The sequence below is a fragment of the Scyliorhinus canicula genome, chromosome 1 (assembly GCF_902713615.1).
Source record: "Scyliorhinus canicula chromosome 1, sScyCan1.1, whole genome shotgun sequence".
NCBI classification, from domain to species: domain Eukaryota; kingdom Metazoa; phylum Chordata; class Chondrichthyes; order Carcharhiniformes; family Scyliorhinidae; genus Scyliorhinus; species Scyliorhinus canicula.
The window spans coordinates 28,896,273-28,908,962 of NC_052146.1; the positions used below are offsets into that span (position 1 = coordinate 28,896,273).

General features: G+C 52.2%; 1 protein-coding gene across 2 annotated transcripts in view; it reads left to right on the forward strand.

Annotated features, from left to right (window-relative positions):
* grk3 (G protein-coupled receptor kinase 3) overlaps positions 1 to 12,690 on the forward strand; it is a 408,882-nt gene that overhangs the window by 224,501 nt on the left and 171,691 nt on the right. For both annotated transcript variants that reach the window (XM_038778587.1, XM_038778674.1), the window contains exon 3: positions 208 to 281. In XM_038778587.1, the coding sequence (XP_038634515.1) occupies positions 208 to 281 (74 nt within the window). The remainder of the gene's footprint in view (positions 1 to 207; positions 282 to 12,690) is intronic.

Below are 12,690 nucleotides of genomic sequence, written 5' to 3' on the forward strand. Positions count from 1 at the left end.
ATCTGCTTTTGGTGGAGCGAACAAAATTCTGGGATGTGCAGAGGCACTAATTCATTCAAACAAATCTCAATAATACTTTAAAACAGATGAGGAAGATCTCACTATGAGTGCATTGAGCGTATGACATCATCAGCAACAGTGATTTGTAGCCTATAGGTATTTGCATGATGCCTCAAATAACAATATTTCTTGCATTTTGTTTTTCAGGATTTTTGCTCTTTAAAGATTTTTGTCTGAATGAAATTGATGAGGCCGTTCCCCAGCTGAAGTTTTATGAAGAGGTAAGACATCTGGCTGGCGAATGTAGAACTAAGGGTTTATAACCTTGGGATAGGGGGTTGAGCATTTTGCACTGAGAATGGGGGAAATCTTTCTTCACTCAGAAGAGTATGAACCTTTTGAACTCGCTTCTCAGAGGGTGATGGGTGCACAGTCGTTGAGTATGCTCAAAACTGAGTAAATGGTTTTTGGACACTAAGGGCATCTAATGTGTGTTGATCATGAGAATTTTGTGTAAAAGAAACTTGGGCATACATCTGAATTTTGCATGAGTTCTGCAATCTCACTCAGAAATATCACAAGCTATCTGATGTGGGAAGTGGAGTAAATAGGTAGTCTTCTTTGGAGGCTGGTGCTGAGACATATTGAACAGAGTAATAGATCTTTTTGTTTTTTAAACTAATTTTTATTAAGGTTTTCACAAAATATTAACAGAATAACTATTGCAAAAACCCAAGAACAACACCCACCCCCCACAACTACTAAATCGAAAACAAAAAAGAGCAAACAACAGAAAGGGAAGAGATAACACCCGCCACATCCCACAAACCCATGTACACGCTTCTCCCTCCCACCAAACCCAATCCTCTCCCCCCCCCCCCGGGTTGCTGTTGCTGCCGGCCTATTTCCCTACCGTTCCGCCAGGAAGTCCAGGAAAGGCTGCCACCGCCTAAAGAACCCCTGTACTGATCCCCTCAGGGCAAATTTCACCGTCTCCAATTTCATAAACCCCGCCATATCATTGATCCAGGCCTCCACACTTGGAGGCCTCGCATCCTTCCATTGAAGCAAGAACCTCCGCCGGGCTACTAGGGACGCAAAGGCCAGGACACCGGCCTCTTTCGCCTCCTGCACTCCCGGCTCCACTGCAACCCCAAAAATTGCGAGTCCCCAGCCTGGCTTGACCCTGGATCCCACCACCCTCGACACCATCCTTGCTACCCCCTTCCAACACTCCCCCAGCGCTGGGCATGCCCAAAACATATGGGCGTGGTTTGCTGGGCTCCCCGAGCACCTAGCACACTTGTCTTCGCCCCCGAAAAACCTACTCATCCTCGTCCCAGTCATGTGGGCCCTATGCAGCACCTTGAACTGTATGAGGCTAAGCCTCGTACAGGAAGAGGAGGAATTCACCCTTTCCGGGGCATCCGCCCACGTCCCCTCCTCAATCTCCTCACCCAGCTCCTCTTCCCATTTACCCTTCAGCTCCTCCACTGAGGCCTCGTGTACCTCCTGCATTACGCGGTATATGTCCGAAATCCTCCCTCTCCTCCAACCCACACCCCCGAGAGCACCCTGTCCCGTACCCCACGTGGGGGCAGCAAGGGGAACCCCTCCACCTGCCGCCTGGCAAACGCCCTAACTTGCATGTACCTAAACATGTTCCCCGGGGGGAGCCCAAACTTCCCCTCTAACTCCCCCAGGCTCGCGAACCTCCCATCCACAAACAGGTCCCTCAACCTCCTAATACCTACCCTGTGCCAGCCCAGAAATCCGCCATCGATGCTCCCTGCAACAAAACCGGTGGTTCCCCCGTATCGGGGACTCCATCGAGCCCCCCACCTCCCCCTTATGCCGCCTCCATTGCCCCCAAATTTTGAGGGTAGCCGCCACCACCGGGCTCGTGGTATACCTCGTTGGAGGGAGCGGCAACGGCGCCGTTACCAGCGCCTCCAGGTTCATGTCCACACAGGACGCCATCTTCATCCTCTTCCATGCTGCCCCTTCCCCGTCCATTACCCACTTCCGCACCATCGCCGCGTTGCCAGCCCAATTGTACCCACAGAGGTTGGGCAGTGCCAGCCCCCCCCTATCCCTGCCCCGTTCCAAGAACACCCTTCTCACCCTCGGAGTCCCATGCGCCCACACAAATCCCGTAATACTCCTGTTAACTCTCCTAAAAAAGGCCTTCGGGATAAGGATTGGAAGGCACTGGAACAGGAACAAAAACCTCGGGAGCACCGTCATCTTGACGGACTGCACCCTACCCGCCAGTGACAGCGGTAACATATCCCACCTTTTGAACTCCTCCTCCATTTGCTCCACTAACCTTGTGAGGTTGAGCTTGCGCAGGGCCCCGCAGCTCCCAGCCACCTGGACTTCTAGGTACCTGAAGCTCCTCCCTGCCTGCTTCAGTGGGAGCCTACCAATCCCCTCCTCCTGATCCCCTGGGTGCACCACGAACAACTCGCTCTTGCCCAGGTTGAGCTTATACCCAGAAAAGCCCCCAAATTCGCTGAGAATCCTCATCACCTCCGGCATCCCCCCCACCGGGTCCGCCATATACAGCAACAGGTCGTCCGCATAAAGCACACTCGATGCCGCCCCCCCCCCCCCGGCATCATAATGACATTGAGGAGCCTTCGTATGTTGGTATTCAACTGCCTTCCCTTCACAAACCCCGTCTGGTCCTCGTGAATGACCCCCGGCACACAATCCTCTATTCTTGTGGCTAAGATCTTTGCCAGCAGCTTGTCGTCTACATTTAGCAGTGAGATCGGCCTATATGACCCACACTGCAGAGGGTCCTTGTCCCGCTTAAGGATCAAGGAAATCAGCGCCCGTGACATAGTTGGGGGCAAAGCCCCCTCCTCCCTTGCCTCGTTAAAGGTCTGGACCAACAGGGGGCCCAACAGGTCCGCATACATTTTATAAAATTCGGCCGGAAACCCATCCGGCCCCGGCGCCTTCCCCGACTGCATGCTCCCTATCCCTTTAACCAGCTCCTCCAGCTCAATCGGCGCCCCCATTCCCTCCACCTGCCCCTCCTCCACCTTCGGAAATCGCAGCTTGTCCAAAAAGCGCCCCATTCCCCCCCCTCCACCGGGGGTTCAGACCGGTACAGTTCCCCATAAAAGTCCCTAAAGACCCCATTAACGTCTACCCCCCTCCGCACCACCTTCCCAACTCTATCCTTCACTCCCCCAATTTCCATGGCCACGTCTCGCTTTTGTAGCTGGTGTGCCAGCATCCTGCTCGCCTTCTCCCCATATTCATACACCGCCCCCTGTGCTTTCCCCCACTGAGCTTCCGCCTTTCTGGTGGTCAGTAGATCGAACCTGGCCTGAAGGCTACGCCGCTCCCCCAGCAATCCCTCCAGAGCCTCCGCATATCTCCTATCCACCCTCACCATCTCCCCTACCAATCTCTCCCTCTCCCTCTGCTCCCCCCTCTCCCTATGGGTTCAGATGGAAGTCAACTCCCCTCTAATCACCGCCTTCAATGCCTCCCAGACCGTCCCCACTCGGACCTCCCCGTTATCGTTGGCCTCAAGGTACCTCTTAATACCTGGTTTAGCTCACTGGACTAAATCCCTGGCTTTTAAAGCAGGCCAGCAGCACGGTTCGATTCTCGTACCAGCCTCCCCGGACAGGCGCCGGAATGTGGCGACTAGGGGCTTTTCACAGTAACTTCATTGAAGCCTACTCGTGACAATAAGCGATTTTCATTTCATTTCATTTCAATACACCCCCGAACCCTCCCGGCCCCTCCTCGTCTGCCAGCAGCCCCATCTCCAAGCGCCAGAGCGGACGCTGGTCCCTCTCCTTCCCCAGCCCGAGGTCCACCCAGTGCGGGGCATGATCCGAAATGGCAATGGCAGAATATTCAGCATCCTCCACCCTCAAAACCAGCCCCCTGCTCAGGACAAAAAAATCAATCCTAGAATAGGCCTGATGCACGTGGGAGGAAAACGAGTACTCCCTGGCCCTTGGCCTTGCAAACCTCCAGGGACCCACCCCTCCCATTTGATCCATAAACCCCCTCAACACCTTAGCCGCCGCCGGCCTCCTACCCGTCCGGGACCTGGATCGATCCAATGGGGGATCCAGCACCGTGTTGAAGTCCGCCCCCCCCCCCCCCCCCCCCCCCCCCCCCCCCAATGATTGGGCCCCCCACCTCCAGGCCCGGAATGCGGCCCAACATGCGCCGCATAAACCCCGCATCGTCCCAGTTTGGGGCGTAAACATTCACCAACACCACCCGCTGCCCCAGCAGCTTACCACTCACCATCACATACCTCCCGCCACTGTCAGCCACCACAGTTAACGCCTCAAACGACACCCTCTTTCCCACCAGATTGCCACCCCCCAATTCTTCTTATCCAACCCTGAATGAAATACTTGGCCCACCCACCCCTCCTCAGTCGAACCTGGTCCGCCACCTTCAGGTGTGTCTCTTGGAGCATGGCCACATCCGCCTTCAGCCCCTTCAAGTGCGCAAACACCCGGGCCCGCTTGACCGGCCCGTTCAGCCCCCTCACATTCCAGGTTATCAGCCGGATCAGAGGGCTCCCTGCCCCCCTCCCCTGCCGACTAGCCATAACTCTATAATAGTGTAGGTCAGATAGGCTTCAGATGGTTTCACAGGTCGGCGCAACATCGAGGGCCGAAGGGCCCGTACTGCGCTGTAGTGTTCTATGTTCTAACCCATCCCCTGCCCGCAACTGGCCAGCGTCCCCTGCTCGGCGTGTTCCCCGTGGCGGCAACCCCCCCCCCCCCCCCCCCCCCCCCCCCCCCCTCCAGCTCCTTCCTGGCCATTTCAGCAGCAACCCAGAACCCCCCCTCCCCCCCCCAGGCTAGGGCCCTTCCTAGCCGCGCCCCTCCCTCCGCAGCACTTCCGTGAGCCAGCTAACTTCTGACCCCGGCTACTCCCGCCACACCTCCGACCCCTCCCCACGTGGGACTACTCCTCCTCCTTCGTGCCCATCAACTGCCCCCCCCCACCCCGCTCTTGCACGGGAAAATAACAACCAGCAAAGGCCCGCGCTTCTCAGCCCCGACTCCGCCCCCATCATCCCACAGCGCGGGAAACCAGAGAAAAGCCCGCGCTTTCACCCTGCCCAACCCCGCCTCCTCTAGGGCAACTCCCATTGCCAGTCCCCACCACCAGCTCCCCGCACTCCCAGTTTACCTCCCTGCCCGAACCTGTCCACCGGACCCATACAAAAAGACATAACTCCACCCACCCTAAAGCCATAGCATCCTGCATTAAACAGAGAACCCCCCCCCCCCCTCCAGAGAATTAAACAAAGTTACATTTTCATACAAAACCCCCATCCTTGACCCTCAGTTTGAGTCCAGTTTCTTGGCCTGCACAAAGGCCCACGCCTCCTCCGGGGACTCAAAATAATGGTGACGGTCCTTGTAGGTGACCCACAGACGCGCCGGCTGCAACATGCCAAACTTCACACTCCGTCTGTGGAGCACCGCCTTCGTCCGGTCTGTGGGCCCCCTCCAACTCCAAGGGCCCCTGGAAGGACCCAGCTCCCATCAACGAGTTCAGCCAAAACGACCACATAGGCCGCCAGGTCCGACCCCTCCAGCCCCTCGATGAGGCCCAGGATCTGTAAATTCTTCCGCCTCGACCTGTTGTCCAGCTCCTCGAACCGCTCCTGCCACTTTTTATGGAGCGCCTCGTGCATCTCCACCTTCCCCGCGACGGCCGCGGCCTCATCCTCCCTTTCGGAGGCTTGCTGCTGCAGCTCCCGGATTGCGGCCCCCTGGGCTGTCTGAGTCTCCATCAGCTCTCTGGTGGTAGCCTTCAGCGACTCCAGCAACTCCACCTTAAGCTCCTGGAAGCAGCGCAGAAGAGTCGCCTGCTGCTCCTGCGCCCACTGCCTCAACTCCTCGAGGGCTCCGCCGGCCACCATTTTGCTTCCCTTCCCCCGCTTTTCCAGGGGCACTGCCACCGCTTTTCTGCTCACCCCACTCCTGGTCCGGACCTTAGAACCCTGGGGATCTACTGCAGACCCCTTCCCATGTCGGGAATCATCGAAAATGCTCCGTTGGGAGCCCTGAAAAGAGCCCCAAAGTCCGTTTCTAGCGGGAGCTGCTGAACGTGCGGCTTAGCTCCGCATAGTGTTAAGGACACAACACAGAAGCTGGATTCTTTTCATCCGTATGGCTCAGACATATTTACCCACAAAATCCATTAGTGGACAAGTCTGTTATTTTCTCTCAAATAATCCTCCTACACAACTCTCCTTAAAATTACCATTTTCACATTGGAACAGAATGTAGGCACTTCAGCTGCTTAAGCCTGTTGAGCCTGTTCTGCTGCCATTGAGTGAAATCATGGCTGCTCTTGCATGATTCCATGGGCTGAAATTTTGTTCTGTTATCAGGACCTCGATGTTGGATGAATTCCAGTTTCTGACTTGCACTGAGATGGCAACTGACACCCAATGTGATCTTTAAAGAGCAGCCTAATTAAGGGTGGCAGGCAAATTCCTGAGACTGGAGGGCAATGACACATTGGCAGACCCACGATCAGAGATGGAAACTAGAAATTTAGGGGGAGGCAATATAAGAGAACATTTCAAGATGAAGATTTTAAAACATTTTGAAAATAAAAAAAGACCACAGCTTACCATGCTGTGTCATCACGAAGGAACAACTTCTCCACTGGATGAACATTGCCTGCAGCTGTGGCCCGACGTGCTATGGTGGAGTGGGTGGTTCTGTAGGCCAATGGAATACTGGTCTCCTTCCTACCCACTGCCCCACCACCATGCTGAGAACCAATTTCCATCCCTTGGCCATGCTTTGTCCTCAATGGGAAGCCCAAATGCCGATTGGAGCATTTCAGTTGGCTTCTGTTGATTGGCCTGAATAGGCTATTATTTACTTGGCCTAATAGGCTACCTGCCACTTGTCGGTCAGTAGCCATTACCCCTCTGAGCCGCCCAGAATGAAAATGGCAGCAGACTGGCTGGTTGGTGGCAGGAAATTGCAGGCCCATCTGGTGCCTGTCCCACCTCTGGGGCCTTGGTAAATTCCACCCCATATATCTGTCTTTGACCCATACCACCTAAACGGCAATCTTTTTGATTGTGGCTTTGGTCTCTTCTTCATCCCAAAACCCAACACTTTGAATTGGTTTGCCATCACTCCTCTTTGTGAACTGCTCAGCCGTTCTTGCGTATTTAACGGTGAGTTGTTTTAGTCCACGATACCTATTTGATGTTAATATTGAATTTTTCAACGTTATTATTTCTTATCTAATGCTTGCATTTTCATACATATGCAATGAAAATCTATTAACCAAAATGTATTTTTAAAGCAGAAACTATTTCTGAAAACGACTCTGAAAGAAAACTAGGCTCACTTGTAAACAGTCTCTTAGCTCAATTTTACATCAGGGTCAAGAGCAAGTGAAGTAACACATGCTAAGTAGCAGGATTAATGTGTGTAAACTTTGAGTTTGGAAAAGCTTACTGTTGCTCGGCAACATAATATTCTACTTCTCAGAGTTGCATGGGTGGTGTAATATCCTGGAGATGATTTGGCCCCTATTTAATCTATTGGCTAATTGGTAGTAACAGCCTTCAGCGCCTCTTGTGGACATTACATCTTAATGACATCTGTTTTTTTAAAACTAGTTTCCATGGCAGAGATTGATTGTTGCTGTTACCTGACAAGGAAGTGGTCCCAAAACTTAAAAGGACCATCTAATTGATTCAGAAATGATTAATTCTCCAAAGTTAATATTAAAAAGAAGGTTCTTAATTTTGTCTACATTGAACTACTCTTGGAACTTTACTATAAATCCACCAGGCCAAAGTTTTAATAGGGGTTAATTAATATTCTGGAAGTATGGGATCCATGATTTGAACATTAAAGCTGTGAACAATGGGGAAGTAGACAAAGTCATGATGAGGAAACTACTTGATACATATCGTAAAATTCAGGCATTTGGAGCTTGCATTGTAATAATACCAAGTCAATTTCTGCCACCTACACTCCCAAGTCCGAACTTTCCAAACCTGGAAGTCATAACTGGATTTTACTTGCCTGTTGTCATGGCTTTCGCCCCCGTCAGAAAGCCAGTAGCTTTCAGCAGTCCCACCAGGACTGGGGGCCACTGTAGGAAGTGCATTCAGTCCTCGAGCAGGAACTGATGGTTTCAGTTCGAGGTAAGTCATGTCGACCCCATGGAGGGGGATGTAGAAGCATGCAAGCAGGGGCACAGGTTATTCAACAGAAGGGACAGCCTGCTGGGTGGGGAGACATAAATTCTGGTCATTGTCTTTACTTCAGTTACTAACTCTGGCTGTGCGTTCCATAGCCTCACTGACATTCTCTCTCAAATTCCAACCTTACCCAAATCAACTTGGAATTACCATCAAATCCTCTGCTGATCTGCACAGATTTACTGTAAATAGTGGTTGGTCCAGTTTATGTGAAAACGTCACCTAGTGAAGTCCGATATTACTGTTTTAAGAGCCACTGTTTACATGCTGTTGCAAAGGTCCAGGTTAATACCGTTAAGAAGCTTTACAAATTAAAAATGATTTTGCCGCCCCAGTACTTCTGGAAAAAGTAGCCTACTTTTTTGAGTAGCTGTAGGAGGCAGTTTCCGCACTCTGGATCTCTGCCTTATAAAGAAAGTTTATTTGGAGTGCGATGGGGAGCATCAGCTACAAAACCAATAAAAGCTGTTGAAGAGCAGACAGTGGCATAGTGGTAATGTCATGGGACGAGTAATTCAGAGGTCAAGGTTAATTAACTTGAATTCAGTTAATAAATCTGGAATGTAAAGTCAGCCTCGGTAACCATGAAACTATCGTTGATTGTTGTAAAGAGTCATCTGGTCACTAATGTTCTTTATGGAAGATAATCTGCCAGTCCTACCTGGTTTGGCCTCCATGTGACTCCAGATCCACAGTAATGTGACTCTTAACTGCCCTCTGAAATGGCCGAGCAAACCATTCAGTTCAAGGGTGATTCGGGATGGAGAATAAACAAAGGCCGTGCCAGCGAAACCCACATCCCATGAAAGAATAAATAAAGAAGTTTAGCTGGTCTTCAGAATTAACTGGTTCCCTATAAAAGGGCAAGAACCCTCCTTTCACCTGTCCATAACTTTATCTCACACAAGAGTTTTTTAAAAAAGAACCCTTAGAACCCTCACAGCCCACAGAGCCATCTTCTTCTGTTCCCAAATCATTCACATACGCATTCACACCCGTTTTCCCTTCTGCTGTGTTAAAAATATACGGAATATACAATGATAGCATTCCAACAGTGATTACAAAATGGTGACAGTCCACTCCTCCTCACTACTGTATTTTTCTCGTAGCAACATGCAGCGTGGTAGGGAGAGAGCAGGAGGGCATATTTGTGAGCGAGAAACAGAAAAATGGCAGCAATACAGACATCCTGCTGAATTTAATGGCAGGACTTTGCTGTCGTTGTGTCTCGCTGTTTCTCACCTCGGCAGCCACTCAAACCTAGTAGAAAACTACAGCTGAGGATTGGTGGAGCCGGTCTCCTGCAACCAGAAAACATTTCGGGGTGGGGAGAGTATGGGTGTGGTGGAGTTAGACTGATAATTGAGAGGGTACAGGGAGGAGGGGTTACCGTAAAACCATGGGTTTGGTCCAGAGGCTAAGGTTAATTAACTTGAATTCAGTTAATAAATCTGGAATATAAAGCCAGTCTCGGTAACGCAATCACGAACCTATCATTGATTGCTGTAAAGACTCATCTGGTTCACTAATTTTCTTTATGGAAGGAAATCTGCCAGTCCTACCTGGTTTGGTCGACATGTGACTCCAGATCCAAAGTAATGTGACTCTTAACTGCCCTCTGAAATGGTCTAGCAAACCATTCAGTTTTGCCTTTCGGAAATTGGAAAGGAGTGCAGCTGAGTGGGACAGACAATGAGTTTGGTGGTGGAGGGTTTGTCAGCTAATCATGGCAGAAGATGCATAAGATTTATTGGGGGGGGGGGGGGGGGGGGCTGGGGAAGTGCACCTCCTCCTGGCCCACCATCAGTGCTGGAAAAGCAACTGTGTGTTGAATCCAGCCACCCCTTTTAAGTTGGTGGATTTCCTGATCCATGGGAAACCTGGACCACGAACGTTAAATTTAGATGGTTGCCAAAATCTGAGGAATAGAGCCTCATTAATATTGTAACCCTGGGTACCAGAGCAGGTTACTCACCTGTCTCCCCAAAATAAAACTCACCGGGCATAATCTAATGTTTGCACGGGCATGATCCAATGGCCACGCTATGCCTGAAAAGGGAGCTCGCTGTGGCACAGTGTGGCCGATAATAGCCAGTAGACACCACTCCCAACATTTACTTACTCCCAGCGCCTCGCGAGATCCAATGTAATCGCATGAAATATTGCGATGTGAATCCCACCCATTATGACAAATCTGCATATTAGAGTGAGACAGCTCTACTGTGCAGATTCCAGAGGTACCTGAAGCTTTGGGATTCATCCCCTCGGAGATCTCAGGCAAGTGCTGTTCAGCGCTGGTCCCCACAAATGGGGACCGGACGGAATGGCACTTGTGGGGGTCTCCCAAGTGATCGGAGGCCTCCAGCTGTATGCCCTTTGGGCAGGATGGTGCCCTGGCATTGCTGTTGCTATCTGGCACTGCCAGCAGTCATGTGCACTGCCAGGGTGCCAGGTTCACACTGCCAATGTGCCAAGCTACCATTTTTGCACGTGTGATCGGGAGGGGTGCCCTGAGTGAGAATTGGGGGGAGGAGGTGGAGGAACCAGGGACTCTCCCATAGTGCGTCCATGCTGAAGATTCGGGGGTCGCTGCGGGGCCCTAGGTGCTCCCCAGTGTAGAAAACGGGGCTATGTGCGGCTCGGCTGCTCGTTGTCCGCTGAGGCCCCTTATAGCCATGTGTTTATTGGCACTATGAGTGCCTTGAAACACACAGTTGAATGTGCTCGCCATGGGACTTTGTTCCCAATTAGTTGAATTGAGCCATGAGAATCATTTATGACGGGTTTTGCTGGGAGTTTCCCGCTGATTATGCCAGCGAATTTCCCACTGCTATCAAACGACATTTAGTCACTTTTTTGTGCCCTGGGGAGTTTCTCTCCGGTTTAGCCCACACTTTGAATTTTCTTCCAGCACTGATTGGGCTGCCATTTTGAAAGGGTGCCCCACTCATAACTGAGCACACCCCATCCATGGGCAATGTCTCTCCCCCACACACATGGGAACTACCCCAAACCGCCCCCCCACTCAAGTGAGGACACCCCACTATGGAGTCCCTGGGGGCCCCCTTTTCAGGCCCCCCTCGTGCCCCCTCCAGGACCCCCACCCGTTACCACCCCCCAACCTCCCACATGTCCCCGCCAACCTATCATGCACCCCTCCTAATCTTCAAACCACCCTCCTTTCATGGGCATGGCCGCCCTCGGGTCTTGGCCCTTGGCATTGCCACCCGGGAACGCTAACACAGCCACTCTGACGGCAGTGTCAAGGTGCTTACATTCCATGGGGAGGGCCAGGGTGTCATCCTGCGCCCACCCTGACCACCCAGGGATCTCCGATGTCCTAGGAGACGCGCCCTTTTTGGGCATGCTTCAGGTTCTGGCGCCTTGAGTGAAGGCTGCTGGGAAGCCTGCGAGGGGGCTCTCCTGTGATCTACTGGCCGCGTTGTGCTCTCCCTGAAGCACAACATGGCCACAAAGTCACGCCCTTAGTCCCTTTTTTGGACCCTGGGGAGTTTCTCACTGGTTTAGCCCACACTTCAAATTATTTTCATCACTGAGAAGCTAAACGCACTGGCCAGACCAGTTGCTCAGAGATTGGGGCACCATCCATGGGCAATGTCACCCCCCCACACACATGGGCATTACCACCCCCCCCCCCCCCCCCCCCTCCAAGTGAGGAGACCCCACTATGGCATTCCTAAGGGCTCCCCCTTTCAGAACCCCTGGCCTTCAACCCCCCTCAGCTCGCAGAGGCCCCTATGTACGCCCCCCCCCCCCCCCCCACCCTTCATGCCCCCTCTCTACCCTCCTTTCATGGGCATGGCTCCGATCAGGCCATGACCCGTGGCAGTGCCAACCCGGTGGTGTCAAAGTGCTCATACTGCAGGGGGAGGGCCAGGGAGCCACCCTGCACTGTCCCTGACCACCCAGGGACCGCTGAGGACATGAAAGACCCCCTGGGTGCTGTTCCACCTGATCCACGTTTGTGTGGACTAATACTGAAGTGCGTCCGGCCAGGAGGCAGGTAGATCTCTGGTAACCTCACTGAAAAAGTTGGGTTTAAACCAACTTAAGCAAGCGCGGCTTGGCCATGCCCATTATGCAGGATCCTGATCCTGATGCCTTGTGGGGTTTCGGTAGATCCCGCAAGGTGTCACGGCTGCTGGGAAGCCCGCAGGAGGCTTCACCCGGCATCTACAGATTACGCTTCCGTTCTGGCGTGATTCGGCCGGTAGATCACTCCCACCTTGTTTAAAACAAAAGTCGAACAGGCGCCGGAATGTGGCGATTAGGGGCATTTCACAGTAACTTCATTAAAGCCTACTCGTGACAATAAGCGATTTTCATTTCATACTTGCGTTCACAGCACTTGAGTTTTGAACAATTGCCATTTTAACCCCCTGACCCTGTTCCACACTTTGTGGTGGTTAAACCTCTGT